This window comes from Chroicocephalus ridibundus, chromosome Z, assembly GCF_963924245.1.
Source record: "Chroicocephalus ridibundus chromosome Z, bChrRid1.1, whole genome shotgun sequence".
Taxonomy (NCBI): Eukaryota; Metazoa; Chordata; class Aves; order Charadriiformes; family Laridae; genus Chroicocephalus; species Chroicocephalus ridibundus.
Window position 1 is genome coordinate 65,347,326 of NC_086316.1, and position 20,150 is coordinate 65,367,475.

Sequence of the window (20,150 nt, forward strand, 5' to 3'; positions counted from 1 at the left end):
CTTATCTTTTACTTCCCTAAAGAGGTAACCAGTCCCAATCTCCTTTGATAGCAAAGGACTTTTAAGCTTATATGTGGACAAGATTGTGCATTCTACAAATTATTCTAGAGGCACATTAAAATCTTTAAATGTACTTCAACCTTCCTAAAAAGAAAATTCACTGTCCTCAGGCACCTACTTCCAGACTGTAGTATTCTACTGCTTTGATTCTGTACTGCCGCAGGCAGCAAGAATCCCCAAATGCAACTACTACACTGTCTGTAGGCACCCTTCTAACCTGACTAGGTAAGGCCTGGTGCTCTCAATATCAAGAAAAAGTTTTTGGAAAGAGTTTTTGGGTAATAGAAATTTTCTTTTGTTAGTCCTACAGCATTGTCTGATTCTTCCTGGAATAATTTTTATAGTGGAAAGATGCACTGCATAACTATGCTAAGGTAAATTAAGCGCAGATGGGTTTTTTTACTTTTCTACATCTCTGCATTCTGTAAACAGCACAATATCAATTTTGTTCCCTTGAAAGTCACAGAAGGCATGAACTTGTAGTATTTTCATGCATTGCTTTTTGACTGTTCTGTCAAGACAGACCATTTGAATATTCCCTTTTGACTATACATTATGATAATACATTTGAGTGAGTTAGATACAGTTAGTGTTATGACTGCATCAGGGAGAAGCAAGAGCAGGGCTGCTCACATGTGCTGGGAGCAGAGGATTCCCCCAGCACCAGCAGGGTGCAGACCCGCAGCATCCAAGCAGGGCTGGTGACGGGGACAACAGCCCCACATGAAGCCAGGAACAGGTCCAGGGAGTCCAGACAGGAAGACCAGGAGACAAGGCTTGTCCTGTGTATAGATTTGATAGATAAAAAGTAATAGTGATCTGAGCATGATGCAAATGGTATGAAATAAGGGGTGGTCGAATGTCCTGGTTTGAGGTAGAACAGAACCAATTTTCTGTTCAGTAATTTTATTTTTTTGCTAAGCCTCTTCTAACTGTCTGAAATTAACAGCATATTGTGCAGAAAGTGTTCATTCTCAGAGTGATAAAACCTATGTTTATAGTTAGTGCAAAGGAATGGTATGCAGAGAGGCTCTTGCTTATGCTTACTGCTATAACAGCCAAGATCAGCTGACTTTGTTATTTGCCCCACTGGATGGTTGGAAGTGGAAAAGCGGGGAGGGGTCGCCACCTGTAGGGAGGAGCGGACAGGAGAGGTGACTCAAAACTGACCAACAGGGTATTCCATCCCATCTGTCTCATGCTCAGTATAAAGCTGAGGGATCAAAGAGTCAGCCTCTTTCTTCAGTGGCTGATGTCTGTGAAGGACTCTGTCTGTTCATCTGCCTTTGATCCTGATCTGTGCATTCTGGAATCCAGTTCCTGTCTGTTGCTGAATCCAGTCTGGGACTTCCCCAGTGTCTGCTGGTGACCTGATCATCATCCTGTGAGCTTGATACAGTTTTGGATATATTATATCTATTTCCTTATTTCCCTTTTATTATTTTATTAATATTTTCATTAAAGTAGTTTCGTTCCTTCTAAACTCATAAATCTCTCTCTCTCCCTCCTCTCCCGGGAGTGAGAACTGGGAGGGAGCGTCTGTTGTCTTCTTGTTGGCCAATCTGGCCCGAACCAGGACAGGGCTGCAGACAAGTTACCTGCAATATAAGTGGAGCCAACTGTGAGAGCAAAAAGCAGGGCTGGCCACGGCCACAAGGCATCTGTGTGCCCTTGTGTGGGGCTGCAGCACAGAGTGGAGCCAGTGCCCATGAGTGTGCTTAGGGTGCTGTGAAGCTGCAAGTGCCTGCCACTTGTGAAATGTTTTCTTTGCAAGCAACAGGCATAATAAAACTTAGAAAGGTAAATCTTCCTGCTATAGAAAATTAAATTATCTCTCATTATGCTGCACTAGCTTAGTGAATGAAAAGAATATATCCTCAGGAAGAATTTACCTCTTTTTTAGTTTGTGTTTTTTGCCTCTGCTTTTAGAGCTAAGATATAAATAGACTCAATATTTATTCTTAACGTTGATATTAGGACATTATCTAATTATCTCAAATCTAATAATAAACCCAAACATTGTGAAAAAGAGCAACAAATAGCAGAATTATAAAATGGAAAAAATACTAAGCTGTTTCATGTGTTGGCCTTTGATTTATCTCTTTCATTTAATGGGTTTCATGCTTTACATTCAAATGCATAAAAATCCCTCTGAATGCTTAGTTCCTTTTCCTCTTGCTGGTAAATGTTATTTTAAGTGAGATCTTGTATGTGTTCTTTGTTAACACTAAATGCAAAATATCCTGTCTAAACACAGAAAGGATAGTTTAAGCTAGAATTCTGGATTCTGCAACTGCAACTCAAATGTTTCACATAATTTTTCGTCAAGTTAGTTTGGTTTGGTTTCAGTCACTAATCCAGGGGGTGTTAATGTAATACAAATGCTTAACGTTCTATAAACATCTGATGATTTTTCTTTCCCTCAGCTTCATAAACAAAGAAAAGGAACATTTTCATTATAGTTATATCCAACAAGAATGTTTGAAACATTAACTTCTCTGAAAACAGAAATGTCCCTGAAACCAGTGATGAAGTGGTGGCACAGAGGTATAATTCTGTATTAGGTAAGAACTGCTTCTGGTTTAGGATTTTTCCTGTAGAGGGTGACAGAGGACTGATAATTTCTTTATCCTATTTCTATTTCTATATACTAGAATATTTCTATATACTAAAATATTTCTATATACTAGAATATTTCATTATCCTACTTCTAGAGATTATTCCTCTTCCCATTTGAAGTCAGTGGACAGAGGCTCAGACACAAAACCTCTCTATAGTAGTAGTTTTGGGCAGTCTAAAAGGTGATTTTAAAGGTCTGATAATTATATTTGCTTTATATTGTAAATATATTAATTTTCTTTACCTGATAGACTATATATAACCCTCTTATATAAATGCTGTTGCAGTACTTTGGAGTATCTGAGAGCAGTCATGCTTCACTTTCATAATTAATCATGTTTTTATTCCTCTGTAATTATATATGGCATATGATGTACTTCAATAAATTACTTGGGATGTCTCTAGTTAGATGCACTAAAAAAAATCCACCAACTTTGATACTGTTTTCTTTAAAGGCATTAGTTATATATTACCTTCTTCTGCTGTGCACTGCACTCTAGTTTCTGATTTCTAGTTTCTTCCTGGCAAATGTTAGAGGAAAACTTCTCTATAGATATGGGCAAATATTAGGATGAATAAAATTGCTTATACAAAACCAGATCTCATTATAAAAAAAAAGTTTATAAGCCATATGCATCCAAAAGGAATTTTGAAGGTCTTTTTTTCTGTACATTGAGGAGAAGGTAAGTGCATTTAAGACTACAAGGTAGAATTCTGTAGGATAGAATTAAATTTCCATTTATATCCACAAAAGGTTGCCTGAAACCATTTAAGTCCTACTTCTTAAGATGGAGAGAAACACTCTATAAAACAGGCAAATACACAAATACCTACTGCTAATTTCAGAAAGCTTTATGAAAATCATACTTTCTGGGGAGCTTTTTATAAAAGGAAAAGTGTGGTGTCTTCATAGTATTGCAATCCCAAGCTTTTCCATGCAGGGAAGGAAATTTTTTCCATCGAATTTGTTCAAAGTTCCCTGACTGCAAATACACTCTCTCAATTCTTAATAACATTGTAGAAGCAAATCCTTCATGTTTTTTAAATTCCAGTTCTTACAGATATGTAAAGTGACCACTTTAACACCTATAGAAAAGGAAGTGACTCTAAGTGAATTGTATAAATGGATTTCTTAAAAGGTATATTTTCATTATGTACTCAAAATTATAGTAACTTGAAAGTTTGAAAAAACAATTTATAATAACAAGCTGGAATTGAACCTTTCAGAAGTTTAACAGTCTAAGCAGAAATCTCCAAACTCTGAAGCATCCTGTGGTATTAAAGCTTTTTCAGTAGTTATAATTTCTCTTTTAATGCACTTATTTTTTGCTGTAAAGTAGTAGCTCATCTCCAGACAATGAATTAGTTAGGCAACCTTACTTTACACTTAATTTTTTTATTTTCTAACCTCTCTCAATTTGATAAATGTTTCTTTGAATTCCTCCCAGCTTTTAATGCATGGTCAAAATAGCAGATTACATGAAATGTAACAGATGGTCTAGATTCCTTATTGAGTAAGCTTTCTGTGCATGTGTCTGACCTCTCAAAAATGTACTTGTTTATTTGTACATTATACTCTGGCTTAACCACCATGCTTTGAGGGCCTGGGTTAAGTCTACTTTGGTAAAAGCTATTGCTCCTGCTAGCTTCATAAATAAACACTGAAGTTTGGGAATCTGGAATGTCGATATGCTTTTTGCCAAGTACTTGTGATACTTTATAGTTCTTAGGGTGTTACAAAACTATCATGCACTCACTGAGATCAGCCGGCAAAATTATGGTCTCATCAAATTGATTTTCCAAAAGCTCTAACAGTACCTGTCACAGGTCTAACCCTAAGAAATCTAAGATTAGAACCACGACTTGCCTATCTGCTATACTTTTTAATCAAACCTATATCCATATTAAATACAGACTGGGGAGGTGAGGCTCAGCCAGTTCATTCTGAGACCTGTCCTCTCCACTGCCTTCTCCTTTCCTCTCTCCTCAGGACTGCTCTGCGAAGCAATTTATCATCATAATTGTCTTCTGCTCCTGTGGGCCATGTCTTTCAATTGCAATTAACTAATAGTTAACAGATATCTTTATGTGTTGCAGTGGCAAGAATTCTGGCTTATGCTCCTGTCTGTACTTTGATGTAATTGTGTAGAAGTACATTCATTTCCCTTAATCTTACCCCAGGAAATGTTTTCTTACACAATTGTTTAGAAATTGCAGTTATTGCTAATCTGTTTATTCTTATTTGTCATATGAGGTCGTTTACTTCTATGTTAACATATATGCGTGGGGAATGATACATCTGTCTATCTTTTCCTGTCAAGCCAAGCTTCTCGCCACACCAAATACAATCTTTTTAAAGAAATGGTGCTTTTATATTTATGAAGTATCTTTTAGATATTCTAAATTGTCACACTGGCTGGGGCCTTTTTTCCAAGGATTGGTGTACTAAAGGCATTTTATTTTCAAGTGTTGATAGCTTTCTTTGTGTAGTCAAACGGGATTGTGTTGGCAGTCCTTTCTAATGGAAGCTCTTAATCCTTTTCTTTAAATTAAGGAACATCTAATCTTGTTAGAAGGAAATCTCCAGGCTATCCTATGCAGTGTTGACATAGTGATTTCATTTATAACAAAATGCTAAGTAAACTGCTCTTGAGATGACCGCTTCCCCCACTTCAGTTGTTTTGTTTTCTTGTGTGCATGTATGGCAATGTGTGTTTTTAAACTGGAGGTCTGTGACAGACCATTTACTATGCTATTTACAGGACAACAGTAGATGGCCCCAACAGCACTTGATTTATAGCATTTTATTCCAGAAACAAACTATGCTGAAAATATCCCTAGTTCATTCCTGCAGCAACATGAATTGTAGAAAGAACTGTAGAACCTTGCAAAGATTTTGGAGAATCTCTATTTTCAATTAATTCTTCAGAAACACATTGTACTGTCCTGTTTTAAGTTTGGAGGTTTTTTAGAAGTTCTGAGTCTGTATTCTATTTGGCCAATTATTTTGAAAGGATAAGACTGAGTGTTTTCTCTGACATTTTCATAAAATACTGCTGAAGCCCTTGTGGATGGATTGCAAAATCTTCCTCTTTTTTCTTAGAATGGACCCTGGACATACTGTAATATGTAGCTGTTGTATCTACTTGTTTTCCTTTATTATCACATACCCAGTGTTCTCTTATCTCTCTTGTTTCTGCCATGCAAAAAATCCAGCAGCTCATTCGGGGGAATCAGCAACTAAACAGTACTTTATTTTTGTAGAATTGTGACAATACTTCCAGACACTCCGAAATCTATAAGAAAAGAAATGACTGACTAAATACAACACACTTTATTGAATTGCAAGGTGAATCTGAGCTGATATTATGAAAACAGTTTTTATTAGGAACTTCTCTAAGTTAGAAGTGCTCTAAAATTTTAAGTGACAGCAAGTGTTTTGTTAATGGTGGTAAACATATCGTACCCAATTTTGGGTGTACCACAAGCTGTTTATTCTGTTCTCCTTCTGAAGATACACTTCTAAATGTATGTCTGTCTGACTATTATTTAGAAAGTTGACCTGATTCAGTCTTTCAATGCCATGTTAGGTACCATTGTTCTATTAGGATATTATTGAAAATTGACTTCTATCAAATACACAGAGTAAACTCAGCAGCCTTCAATTTCCTTGGAATATTTAGAATTGCATGTGTTTTCCATACCTTTGTGTGTTACAGAGTTTTATCTGTCAGAGGATGCCTGCCATTTCTATGCTAAGTGCAACCAATCCTCTTTGAGTCACCTACTGCAGCTCCATGCTACCTGTGGTCTCCCAGCAGCGCATGTAACTGCTAGGAAAATAAGCACTACCCTGCACTTGGCAAATCCATAACTATCATATCAGCTTTTTGAGAATGTGGCAATTGGCAGGTATTAAAATGATACTGTGAACTTTGCTGGTACTTAACATTTTATTAAGACTTCCTATCACCTATTAATTTCTTCTTTTATGCTTTTTTTCTTCCTTGACTGCTATGCTCCTCAATTTATGCATTAACCTCTCTTTCCAAATAAGAATCATAGTATCATCCAAGATTCTTATTTTCTGCCTTATGTAGAATTAGAATTCTCCTCAATCACACCATAGCTTCAGTATTCTGTTATTTGCTTCAGGAAATGAAACCGTGGTATGGCACCCATTCTTCACAACAACCTGACTTTATCTTCTCTTCTCTCTACTTCTTCTGCACCATTCTCAGGTGCTCTAGTGCCTCAGCGTGGTCTGACCTTACAGCTGGTCCTGCTTTGCGCAGGAGAGTGGACTTGATCACCTGAGGTCATTACCAACCTGAATTCTTCTATGATCCTGTGATACCTATCTGCTTGCTTTCAAAGAAGCAACACGTTGGAGGGTTGTTTTTTCACTTACATTCCTATGTGTCTGGAATTCTCTACTTTCTCCCAAGTAAGATATTTTAATAACTTTTCATATTTTGTGTGAAAGAGTTCTTTTGCTCCTTGTGAGCGACTGCATTTATGCTCTAAGAAAATCACATAATATATTTTATATGTTGATTAATAATTATAATATTAAAGTAACTTTATCATACTGTGTTCAAGTAGTTGTAACACAGAAATTACTTTTAAATCCTTTAGTATCTTTTATGTGAGATCAAATACGTGTTTAATTTTGCGTTTATTACCTGCAGAACCTATTAGCTTATTCTCTTCTGTATGCTGTAGTTCTTCCTAGTCTTCATGATTAACAGCAATGTGAGCACTTTAAGCTTGTAATATTTAAGCACGTTTATCATAAGGAACATATTTCATAAGAAAGTTTATGAAAAGTACAAGAATTGAATGCTTGACTTTCATTTTTTAGTATCTTTAAGGGATATCTTTAAGGGAAAGAGAATAAAAGCTACTGCCACTTCTAGATTTTTTTAGTGCTGAATTTCTGTTATGAGATTCTAGTTCTCTGCTTTTGTCCTGAGCCTTAAGATGATTTAGTTAAATGTACAGCAGGCAGAATTAAATCTGTTCTTGATATAACTTTTACCTGTGCAGCTGTGACTAAGCAAAACCTGCAAAATTAGGTTTAACTGTGAGTGCCTTAAATTAGAACATTAAATCAGAAAATGAATCAAACGCCCTTAGGACATACAACATGAACATGCTTAAAGCACTATCAGTATTACTTTTTGAAAATGGGATATGTATTAGTTCTCAAATGTTCTTATTTTGAAAGAAGCAATAAATATTTTTTTTTGGTGGAATTTCACAGACCACTGTCAGTGATCTTATTTCTCTAGTAGGACTGGAGAAGAGCCCAGAAAATTAACTCATCAGAAAAAAATATTTAAAAATACTTTTTTTGTAATCCTGATTAAAAATCCTACAGCAATTTTTGGAATTGTACCCTATGCTTTCTTAACATGTGTGAAAAACACAGACTGTGGTTTTTACCTGAAGGAGTTTTTCAAAGGAGTGGCTAACAATTTTTTCCAGTTTTAATAATAATTGTGGTGATCTTTGTAGGAAAATGGGAAAATTAGATACGTCTTTATTAAAACACAGTCAAGTAGGACTGTTCCTTAATTAATTAGACTCTTTATAGAAAAAAAATATTACTGTACTTTGCTATCTTATTTTAATGTATAGCTAGAAACATTAAAATGGAAACGATAATTTTTCCTTAAGGAATGATTTTCTTTCAAGGCTTTATTCTAGCACGTGGGTAGGCTACCTCATGGCACTGCGCTTTTTCTGCCTTGTCTTCTCCCCAGTCCTGACTGCAAGGTAATCATTTTGTCTAACTCAGATAGTGGTTATTTAATATTGCTATAAATTAGACCTCTGCTTTTTATTACAGTGAAGGCTGTTCATGATTCTAATCTATAATGAAGTCAGTCCAAAGGCTGACTTCATATACATGCTAGGCACTACATAGATTTAACTTCATATACATGCTAGGCACTACATAGATTAGCTCAACAGGTTCTTAGATCATTTGTGTTGTGAGACTGCTTATAGTAACCACAATTAATGTTCTGTGGCTCTGTGCATAGGAAGATCTTACTTAGTACTCTCCCAGACTACCTTTTTTTTTTTTTTTTTTTTTTTTTTTTTTTGAGAAGGAAGAGGCATATGTCAAAATAAGATATCTATCTAGGGGAACGGAACATCTACATTCAGAAATTTAACCCATTAACCAAGTAAGGAAAAAGCATTTTAGTTAGCTATTCATGCAAACGGTGGCACTTTATAATGACTGAGTTCACTTTTCCTCTTAAAAGGCTTTATTCTGCTGTTCTATACACATTACATATTACCTCTTTGAATATGTGGCAAACCCACTCAATACCTGTAATGTAGGATGTCAAGCTAATGGTCCTTGTTGACTTAGTTATAATATTTTTAAGAACAAGGCTAATAAAACTGCTCATCTGTGGACTAATACTTTCCTCTTCTATAATTATCTCTGTAACATAGTGCAACTTAAAGCATGATCCCAGGCACACTGTAATAAATTTTAATGGTCTTATTGACGTCATTGATTCATCGATCGCCAACGGGTCGTTTTGTTTAGTTTCATAAAGCCACTGCAGCTATCTGAAGACCATGCTTTGTAACAGACGTCAGGTGGCGGTATTTCATAGCATAAAGGAACATAGCTCTCATTATACAGACGTTATTGTTCGGAGGAAAATATGATTGGACTCATATGGAATTGCTACTGTTTTTTAATAAATAAGGAAGAATAACAGACTAATAGAGAGATGATATGTTTGTTCTTCATAGATGTAAAATAACCATTTTCCTATATTAGCTTTTTTTTCTCCTGCTTGTTGAGGACTAGTGCTGTGTACTGTTCTCTAGTACCACTAGTACTCTTCCAGTTGAAAAGGAGTGGAAGCAGTTATTGTGTTAATTACGTGTTATGATTTAATCCAATTCTTTTCCTATCTATGGATTATCACTTCATTTCCAGTTAAAATTTTGTTTTCAATAAAACATGGTTTAAAATTTTGTTTTTGCAGTTTTAATAATATCTCAGCTATATTCTGTATTTGGTCAGTGTTAGTTTTCATATAGTGATTAAATCTTCTATACATTTTTAGAAAAATACACAAAAACATAATGCATAGTGATTTCTGTATTCTGTGGTGCTGTTCAATATTGAGTTAAGTTTGTAAATACATTGTTATCAAATTTCACATATGACGCAGTACAGTTAAACTTGTCTACATAATGGGGCTGACACCTGATAGCAATGTCATTCTTAATGTAAGTTGACCTTTCAGTTGCTGTTTTGCTCTACTTCTGTTCGCATCGTGATGTTCTCTTCATAATCCTCATCGGGAATGGTGGCTTCAGTGCTAAGAACAAAGGTGATTGCTCTCCATTGTGACAGTAGACCACTTTTGCAGGATTTATGATTTTACCATAAGACAGAAAACAGTATTTGCCTTTCACACCTGGTCATGTAATGGTGGTCAAACACCCTTCACCCCATTGAAATCCTGGACACTGTGTGTGCTTCAAAAGCAAATTATTATTCACAAAGGAAAGCTGGATTGTAAGACAAAGTAAAAGAGGAAAAATATATTGCACTGATAAAAATTATATGTAAGCAATGTTCTGACATTAAAATGAAATCTCTCACAAAATGGTGATGATTTCTTCCTGTAGGATGAACAGGAAGTATGGTTATAACTGAAAAGATTGTTGTTGTTGTTTCTGTAAAAATTACTGTACCAAGCTTAAGGACATATTTATCTACCACCAGTTATTACAGGTCTTTGTCCGCTATCAGTGAGTTATGAATAAACTTGAACACATTTAAAAAAATTTTGTCTTTCAGAATAGAGGAAGTGAGTTATTTTAATTAAAAATGGGAAAAATAAATCTTGGGGTGGATTGGCAAAGGTTTTATTGGATCATAACTGCACAAATATCTTGTTTGCATAGCAATATGTATTGACCAAATAAATGCAAGTACTTTTGCCTTTTCATGTTTTGGAAGTTCTTTTTTAGTATCTTTCGATAGTTTATATCCCCACCAGCTGTGACTAGAAAAAAGGCACTTCCTTAGTTCACGTAGTGGTCATGACATGATGATATACTGAATTAAGAACATCTCATTAAGCAGATATTAGTAGCTGACATGGTCTGATTTTAGTTTGTGTGCAGATCTTAAAATGTTTGTTTTGTTTTTCTGGAAAATGTAAGGTAGCAAGTATTAGCATTTCCTAATTGCATTTGAAAAGTGATTGTGATAAACTGACAGGGGAGGGACTAAGGCATTTGTATTATTTGATTTTAGTATTTGCTAGTTAGCTTAAGAGGTAAAAGTTTGTAATCTTGCTTTGTAAATGGGGACTACAAAGATAAATACTGTAGATCCTGGAAAAAACAGAAGAGGTTATTCAGCAGTCCCCCTTCCTTTCAGCCTTCTTGAAGGTTCAGGAGTAAGCAAACAGAAAGAATAACCAAACAAAATGAGCATGCATCTTATGTTTAAGCCCTCCTCCAGCACTTTGTATGTACATAACCAGAAGTCATTCAAGCAGCTGCAGCACGTTAGTTCCAATAGTTTAACAGGCAGCTTTACAGCTCCAACAAAGGCTGTGCTAAAGCAGTTTCTTCCTCCCGTGCTCGCTTGCTATGATAGCTAATAAGTGATCTTTGGCAGCAGGGCTGTGAGGGGAGTGGTAATGTTTAATAGGTTTCTGTGGAGGAGTTAGCTTGCTTTTTTCTTTGTAGATCATTATCTATACAGAGACGCTGAGGGCAGGCGACACCATGTTGAAAACAGAATAAGCTGAACTGGAGTTGAAGCTCTGCACAGTTCTTGGGAACTGATTTAGAAAGGAAATATTTTAAGCAGTTAAGCCAATATTTGATTGTATTAGACCTTAATAACAAACTTACTTGGGAAACATGGCTCAGCAGACAAGTCCGGACACTTTGGCTGTTCCTGAAGTGGATAATACACATTGTCAAAATCCATGGTTAAATGAAGACCTTGTGAAGACCCTGAGGGAAAACCTGTTGCAACATGAAAAGTCCAGGACACCTAGGAAATCTTCATCTGCTTCTCCCCGTCTCTCTCCAGTTATTTCTCCTCGAAACTCTCCAAGGCTTTTGCGCAGGATGCTTTTAAGTAGCAACATACCGAAACAGCGGCGTTTCACTGTGGCACATACCTGGTAAGAATGGGTTGTCATGAAATGTCAGATTAACTTTTTTTTGTGGAGCATTTATCGCCTTGATATCAGTGGTTATATTTGTTGGGTCAATCTCTGCATGAATCCCTCTGAAAGAGATAGTTCTAACTCGTGACTCAAGTTAATTTCAGACATGAAGCTTAAAATAGTAATTTATATAAGGTAAGAAAACATATATTTGCTTGCACAAAAGCTACTTTATTTCCTCTGTTTTCTTAGGTAATAATTCCTTTCTTCCCCTCCCCCAGAAATAAAAACTGTAGTCTTAAGAAGGAAGAGTACTTATCTAATTCTGTGCTGTTCAGGCCAGAGTGAGTAGGCAATTTTTTTCTTTAATGTATCTTTTAAATATGTTTCATTTTATTTTATTTATTTATTGGCAATTTATAACCACTTCTCACCTAAACAGAGTAGCATAAGTTTGTTTATCTTTTAACAGCGCTCAAATTAAGAAGGACATGACAGAGAAGAATAGTGGGAATAGATACTGTGTATGAAACAGTGATTTTCATCAAGGCAGTTGCTAGAGTAAACAAAGGAAAGATGGAAAGAGAAGCCCTTGTTAAATGATTAACTAGTATACTTTCTTTGTAACTCCATCATTTCTTAGACATGTGTTTGTGATCAGATCTATAAAAGACGTTAAATTTGTTGCATCCATCTTCTGTGAAACAGCAGCATGATTTCATTACTTAATTTATTCTTTTTTAAAATGTTATATATGAGATTATTGTAACTCAGTAATACATTCCTGTTTGCTTTGATGGTCCTGAGATATTGATGTGTTCTGTTTTTTCTTGTGAGATTTCCCCCCCCCCCCATTATTTTTCAAATAAAAATGTAATATATAGAAAGAAGGGCAATGAAATACATGCAAAGAAAATAAGTCATGTTTTCTAAGCAGCAAATGGATATGCTATTCAAATTTATCTTAATTTGTCTGAAATTATATTTACACCATAGCTATGTGACTGGTATGTGCATTGCACATTGTATACATGTGTGCCTAAATCTTTACTATGTATTTTTGTAGCTAAAATACTTCTTTGATAAAATAATATTTTTACCCTTCAAAAGGATGAGGAAAAACATGTGTGCCTTTATACTTAAAGAGTGTTTTTTTTGAAACCAGTCTACCCGGTCAAAAATTGCATGTGTAACATAGGAAACCATTGAAATTAGGATATTTCATATTCCTTTAACAGTTATGTATAAATGACAACAACATTAAGGATTTTTAACTTCTGGTCTGCATCAACTAATTTATAAAAGAGTCAATACATAAGAACATGCAAGGTTAAAAAAGAATAATCCAGGCAGAGCTGTTTTACGTTGTAAGATGAAAATAAATAAGAATTTGTGAAAGTTTAGAGATTGAAACTACCATGTGTGATTATCTATGTGTTATGACAGTTATTGTAGACAGCTTAAGATGACAGAGAAAGGAAGGGTATTAAAAGGGACAAAGTGACCAAACAGGTTTGGGCAACCTGAAAGGGCAAAGGCTGTCATAGTATTAAAAAGTGGAATTTTGTTTAAACGCACTTCCTCTAGTGAACTTCAGAAAGTTTTCAGTTTGGGTAGAGTGCCTTTTTTAGCATTATGTGGAGTGTAGGAAATGCTTGGGTTTTTCACAAATATGTGAAATACTAGTACTGCAAGATATGTTGTTGAACCATTCATAGTTATTTCTAAATTATTTGTAAGACTGGCTCATTTTAACAGCACTTTTATTTTTCAGCAAGTAAAGAAGTAGAGAGCCAAGCAGAGAGTTACAATAAATTACCTGAGAACCTACAAAGAAGAATAGTATTTCTGAAGTGAAGATGGAGGAGAAAACCCACGAATCTTACATAATAATAATAGATGTGACCAGACTCACAGGTGTATGAAGGGAAGCAGAAGCACTACTGAGTGTTTACAAAATTTAGTTGTTTCCAAATCTCATCAAGTCTTTAGTTACTGATACGTCTTCACTTGGTCACCTATTTAGAAAACTGATATGCTCTGTGATAGACATGTTTCTAGATGCTTTTGGCAGTATAGTGGTTTTGAGTCCATATCCATATAATACATTTTAGACAGCTCATGGAAAAAAAAGTGCTTTTGAAAATAGAGTAGTTGTAAGCTTACTCCAAAATGCTGTACTATGGAGGATCCATTCTGGTTTTAGTGCATATCATTTGTTCCACTTTAGTTATGACATGTAATTGCTTTAATTTTCTTGTATTTCTAATTTAATCTGGTTTTTACTTTAAGAGTAGTCACTGAATTTGTGTATGCATCTTTCTTGTTTAGTTCATCATTCACGCAGGCATTAAAAATTTTAATAACATGATCTTATTCAAGCCACTTAAAAGTTGAAAGGCCATTCCAACTTTGCCAAATACCCCTAGGCTTGCAACATTAGTATTTTCTTATGTTTTTCTGATGATTAGAAGTTTAGGCATATAGGTAGCATGAGACCCAAACGTATAACACTAAAGATATTGCTATGTGCTGCAGTGATGACAAACACAAATCCAGTGCACCAGAACAACTCATTTAGATTGTACCTAACTCCCTGATTTCCAGGCTCTGAAATGGCATTCAGATACGGTCAAGAAGTGGGCGACAGATTGATGAATTTTTCTGGCAACCCAGTTCTTCCTGCTTTCTTTCATAAGGCCCATACCTCTCCCCCTGTAATGGTCTGGGATGTAGAACTGTTGACACTAAAATGCATTTTCTTTATCATGTGGCTATTACACTTTTACATGAATAATTGAGTTATCAGTTTTAGTCATATGGCACGAATTGTGCACAAATGCCCTGGTTGTGAACTGTCAAAATGCCTCCATTTTTTTTGTTATGTGATGAGGTATAGAATCATAGGATGTAATGTTCACATACATGTTCATTTACACAGTGGGGCAATGGTATATTATGTAAAAGGCATGTAACAACCTGTGATTAAAAAAGGTGATGTACATATGTAAGCCTTTAAGACCTCTTTAAGAAGCTCTGTGGTGGTTCTTTCTCGAAAAGTTTGACCACTGTCTTCTGAAAACCATGTCTTGTATAAAAATTGTACACAAACTGGGGCATTTACTAGGGAGTGCTTAAGAAACTCATGGAACCATTTGTTTACATCTGTTCTCTCTATCAGTTGTGTTCAGGATGGCATGACTTAATAGGCTATTTTTTTTCATTTGTTTTTAATAGGAGGTTTCCATGCACTGTGTTTGGAAATGTGGTTACGTAACTTGATTTTGCTTACAAGAGTGTAATGGAAAATTTGCCAATATTTCTTTCAACTCACAGTTCGTCTCTAGCCGTTAACCTCAGACATTTTATGAGTCTTTCTGTCCTTTCTTTTCTTCTTTATCCTTCCCCAGCTGTAACTCTGAATTCATTCTAATGCTTGAAAGATAAATAATTGCAGGATTTTAGACAGGAAAAAATACAGCATTGAGTGAGTTGAAAAGAAGGTTTTATGTGGTAGAGGTGCGTGGGGTCTTCATTTTTGTTGGAGAAATTTCGGAATAACTTATAGCTTCAAAGAGTGTTACAGCTAGTCTGGTCCGTAACTGTGAAACTAAAGCTAGTTAAGTTATCTTTTACTTTTAGCCTGGGTCCCTCTCAGTCTACAGACCTCATCAGCCTGCAATCTATAGGAAACAGCCATAGCAACTGAAAAGAAACAAAGCTTCATGGCCAGGAATTTAAACATACTCTAGCCAAAACCAATTCAAATTCCTCAGAAATCCGCATTATACTGTATTACTGTAAAAGTAATCATAATGCTTTAAGATCTGGTTGATATAGTGACGCGGCAGCACATATTGCAACCAAACACAGACAAGATAAATTAAGTCCTCTGGTATGTGCTTGACAAATTCAGTTTCTGGATTGTCTTGGTTGGCTCTTCCTATGCCTTTTCTAAGCTGCCTGTAACCTCAGTGCAGTTTGGCAGGAGAGATGACTGGGATGGGATCATACGTGCTGGGATTTGTGAGGAGAGGCGGCCTTCAGTTACAGGGAAGGAGACTGTTTGTTCCCCATCTGTGTGAACAGCCAGCGTGGGTGAGATATGTCGAGACGTCTGTGTAAGGATGTTTAGATACTTTAAATCATACAGCTTTAGTTAACTCATGTGAGAAGTCAGCTTTCCTTTATTTTCCATGAAAAAATCCTTTCTGTAGGGAAGGGAGGAGAAGCAAGAAGCCTAAATACTTGGCAGGATAGTAAGGTCAGTGCAACACAGCAACTAAATTGTATTTATTTAATTGGAAGTATAAAGTCATGGGATGAACATCTTTGAGTTTTTTGGCCTTTATTATTTGCTGCCTTAGTACTTCTCAGTGACACAAAAAGTTCAAACAGTTGCTTTTTCTCTGTTGTATATAAGTTTGGACAGAATTTTTGCTGGCTTTGTGATTTATTTGTATGTGTTCAGATACAGCAAATAGTGATATATGACATTTTAAAAATTATTAAGTGGGTTTGTTATTCATGGGTCCATTGTCAGTCTTCCACTTTGACATCTGTCCCCTCTCCAGCTCTTCTGGCGTTCATTTAGTATTTTTTGATGTTCAAGGTTTTTATGGTTTTTCTCTTTAGACTTTTTTTTTTTTTTAAACATACACCCCCAAAGCTAACCATTTAATGTGATTACTGACTGTAAGAATACAAGTACGTGCCCAGTTATATAGAGTACTTTCACCTGAATTCAGCCAGCCTTTGTCTCCACCCATAGTAAATAGTTTTACATTGACTTTGGCATTCAGATATGAAAACGGTAGATGCCTTAGAAATAGTTTAGATAGATATGTGTAAGGTGTGCCATTTTAAGTTTCAGGAATGTAACTGACATAAGGGTACTGATAAACTCAGGTCTTTGTTTATTTTTATTGCACAATATCTTTTCATGCGCTTTCAGCCTTAATTGCAAAAAACAACAAAACCTCAAGCCTTAGTTATAGCTTGATTGCAGAAGAGCAACATATTTAACTTGATGTGGTCTTATGCTGCCTGATTCAGTGTATTTATGCTGGAACTACTAAACTATACTGAAGCTATACCAAATTGAAACTATAGACTTTTTCTTACTACAGTTTTCTTCCAATTTTCAAGATATATTTTCTTCGAAGATTTTTAAGCCTATCTGTGTTTTCCTCTCCTTCACTACTCAGTGCTTTTCAGGGAACTAAAGTAATGACAATTTGGTGTATGAAAAGCATCTCAAAGGAAAGATTCATCAAAGCAGAGGAGGATGATAACTACGCAAAGAACACTAGGGAAGGGTAGGATTCATAGCCTCTCTGTATGTGTACTCTGTACTAACAGCTGAAATGTTCTAGAGAGTTGTGCAGAGTAGTTCAAACTTCCATGGAAAATAATTTAACTGCTATGGAAGAATATTAAAAAAAAAAAAGATTGCAGCATATTAGTTGCATGTACTCACAAGATTAAAGGCAGTGTTTAATCAGGTTACAGATGCAATAAAATTTAATTAATAATAACATGCTTTTGGAACTATTAAAATAAAATGTAGTTTTATCTTGAGTAAGATGAAGTTGCATATTTGCATATGTGACCTTATTTGTTTCTGTTCAATTAAGAAAACATCTGATTTTTTACTGTTTCCTTGCTTTTTCTCACCTAGGTTTTATTCACACTTTATAAATCAGCTGACCAAATATTACATAAGGTTTTAGGCAAGGTAACAACTGGTATATTACAGAGGACTCTCCTCGATTGGTTTTCAGACTTTTTAGAACACGTTACCTTACTCCTTTTCTGGAATAGTATGTGATCCTCTCAACATATAATGTAAAGATATTGATAATGGATGCATAAATCCTTCCCAGGAAAGGATTTAATTCACAATATTGTCAGAGACACATACTACAAAGGTGTACGATATCCCAATACACATACACACTCTTCTGAAATTCTGTTACGTAAAGAGGGGCATGCTTGCGTATAATTAGGCAACAGGCTTGCAAAGACAGTATGTGTATTTGTCTTGTGTATGTATGATGTATTTGATGTGCACACATATGCATGGGTTAGTGGAGCAGAGGCAGGGAATGAGCTAGGGGAATGTGATTCCGTCTAGTGTCTACAGAGTGGCTTGCAATAAGCTGGGGATGTTGCACACAGCTCAAACCTGAGGAGAGACAGATGAGGACAAAATTCACCTCCATGTGAAAAAGGAAGAGGCAAAGGTGCATTTTCCCAATGTCATGTTAGAGCAGAGCTCCTGGTGGCAAAAAGGAAACCCAAAACCATCTCAGAAAGATCAATGAACAATCAAAGACTAAATTCTAAGTCTTTATTTTATGGTGATTTTCTTATGTTTTGTTTAAGAAATTGCAGAAATTCCCAGTAGTTTTTGTAGAATGTTTTTATTAGCTTACTGTGTATAATCTTGGGAACCTGTTAAACTCAAGCAGTCTTCCACTCTGCTGCTCTGATTGCATTTTGCAAACTTACTATCTGCACTTCCATTTTGCATGTATATATTACTATTTTATTTGTGGTTTGCCAAAACAGATGATTTGTTCTTACCCCAGCCTGTGCAATCCTGTCTGTTTCTTCTGCAGTTTGACACATTTTTAATGTTTTATGCAAGCTGAAATTAGTATTGCATGGTAGCCTTTTCCTCCGTTTTGAATCTCAAGACTCCACTGAACCTTGGCCTTAAATTAAGGGTTTCTTAGGTATAGTGTAGTTCCATATACATAACCTCAAAATTTCAAATGTGTTATAAAAGCTTCAGAAATTTCTTTCCCTTTTTGACTTCTCATAGTAATTCATATCTCTTAATAGATATATTTCTTATAGGTATAGATATTCTTACGATTTCTTTAGCACCATCTAGCAACTAGCTGGCTTTTCCTTTCATACATTCTTGAAGAGCTTACTCTTCTTTGTTATGTAGGGTTATGTAGGTATTACTCCTTATTCTGTTCCTCTTTTGATGTTTCTTCTGTATCTCATGAACTTTTGGGGTTTTTATACTTCTGTTCATCTAATACCAAGCATGATTTTTCCACTGGTGGTCCAGGAGGACACTCATCTTAAAACTTGCAAGAGTGCATTCCAACAATAGACAAGTTAACATTTAAGTGAGAAAGAAGAGTGGGAGAGGGGTCTCAGCATCTCTGTCTATCAAGCTGCTAGTCCCATATGGAGCAGCTGTTGGCTGGAACCAACAAGTTTTACTCAAAGAGCAGAGTACTGGCAGATCTCTGATTTAAACAGAAATACAGTGAAATGTTTGCTAGAAGAAGGCTTATTTCTGTCTTGATCTAGGAAGAATGGCCAGTCTTAGAACTGGTCTCTAGCTGGGGCAAGTTACTAGTGCTTAGATTGTGTCTGCAGTAGAATGTGCTTACTCTGTTGTGGTGGGATGCACTGCCTGACCTGTCCTTTTGTTCACGCCCAACCAATGTTTGATCTTGGTCACTAGATAATATTGGTAATATTGTCTTCTCCCCTTACTACTAAATTTTAGGGAATAATCTTGTAAAACCTTTACTGCTTTATACTATGGAGATATACTACATTTAATAAATTTATAGTAAGTTGACTTTCCATTTTCTAAACCCTCAAAATTCAGCAGGCATTCTTATCTTCTTTGTCTATTATCAGTGATAGCGTGACACTACATGGCTCACACTTCATGTTAGCACAGAACTTACTTTCGGGTTTTTGCGTATTCCCCTTTTAGTAAACATTCAGGATCTTCTATTTGCTATTTTCAACAGCTTACTTTTACTACTCCTCTGCATTCAGTTCTTTAAAAAAAAAAAACATGTACAGAATAATTATAGCAAAAAACGTAAAATTTTGTGCATGTATGGGGTGAAATGTAAGACAAGAAGGACATACTCCATTTTGGTTATTGTTTTATAGAGAAACACTTGTGGTCGTTTCATAATGCTTTGTTTGTTACCTGTTTTCCTCTTAAATTCTATTTTTCTTAGCGATCAGATCTCTTCTATGTTCTTCTATGTACCAAATTTATCAGTACTCATTAAATATTATAACAGATAGAACTTACCAGTTAGAATCTCATTGTGACACGTACTCCACAGATATGCTCCTGACAGTGAGACTTTTATGGATGATAGATTGTTCAAGTAAGCTTGCAATACTTTATGGTGTAATAATGTCTAAGACTGAATGATGTACAATTAAATACATTAGCTTTATGGGACAGACTAACTTTAGCTTGGAATATCTATGAACTTTCATAGTGTTCTTTAA

The 20,150-nt window shown here is 35.5% G+C and overlaps 1 protein-coding gene across 2 annotated transcripts in view; it reads left to right on the forward strand.

The window, feature by feature from the left end:
- Positions 1-20,150, forward strand: part of PDE4D (phosphodiesterase 4D) — a 409,683-nt gene that overhangs the window by 39,240 nt on the left and 350,293 nt on the right. The window contains exon 1 of one of the 2 annotated variants that reach the window (XM_063319800.1): positions 11,464-11,873. The exons of the other annotated variant lie outside the window; for it this stretch is intronic. Within the exon in view, the coding sequence (XP_063175870.1) occupies positions 11,605-11,873 (269 nt within the window). The 5' untranslated portion in view covers positions 11,464-11,604. Of the gene's footprint in view, positions 1-11,463; positions 11,874-20,150 lie in introns of those variants that run through there. 2 annotated transcript variants of the gene reach the window in all.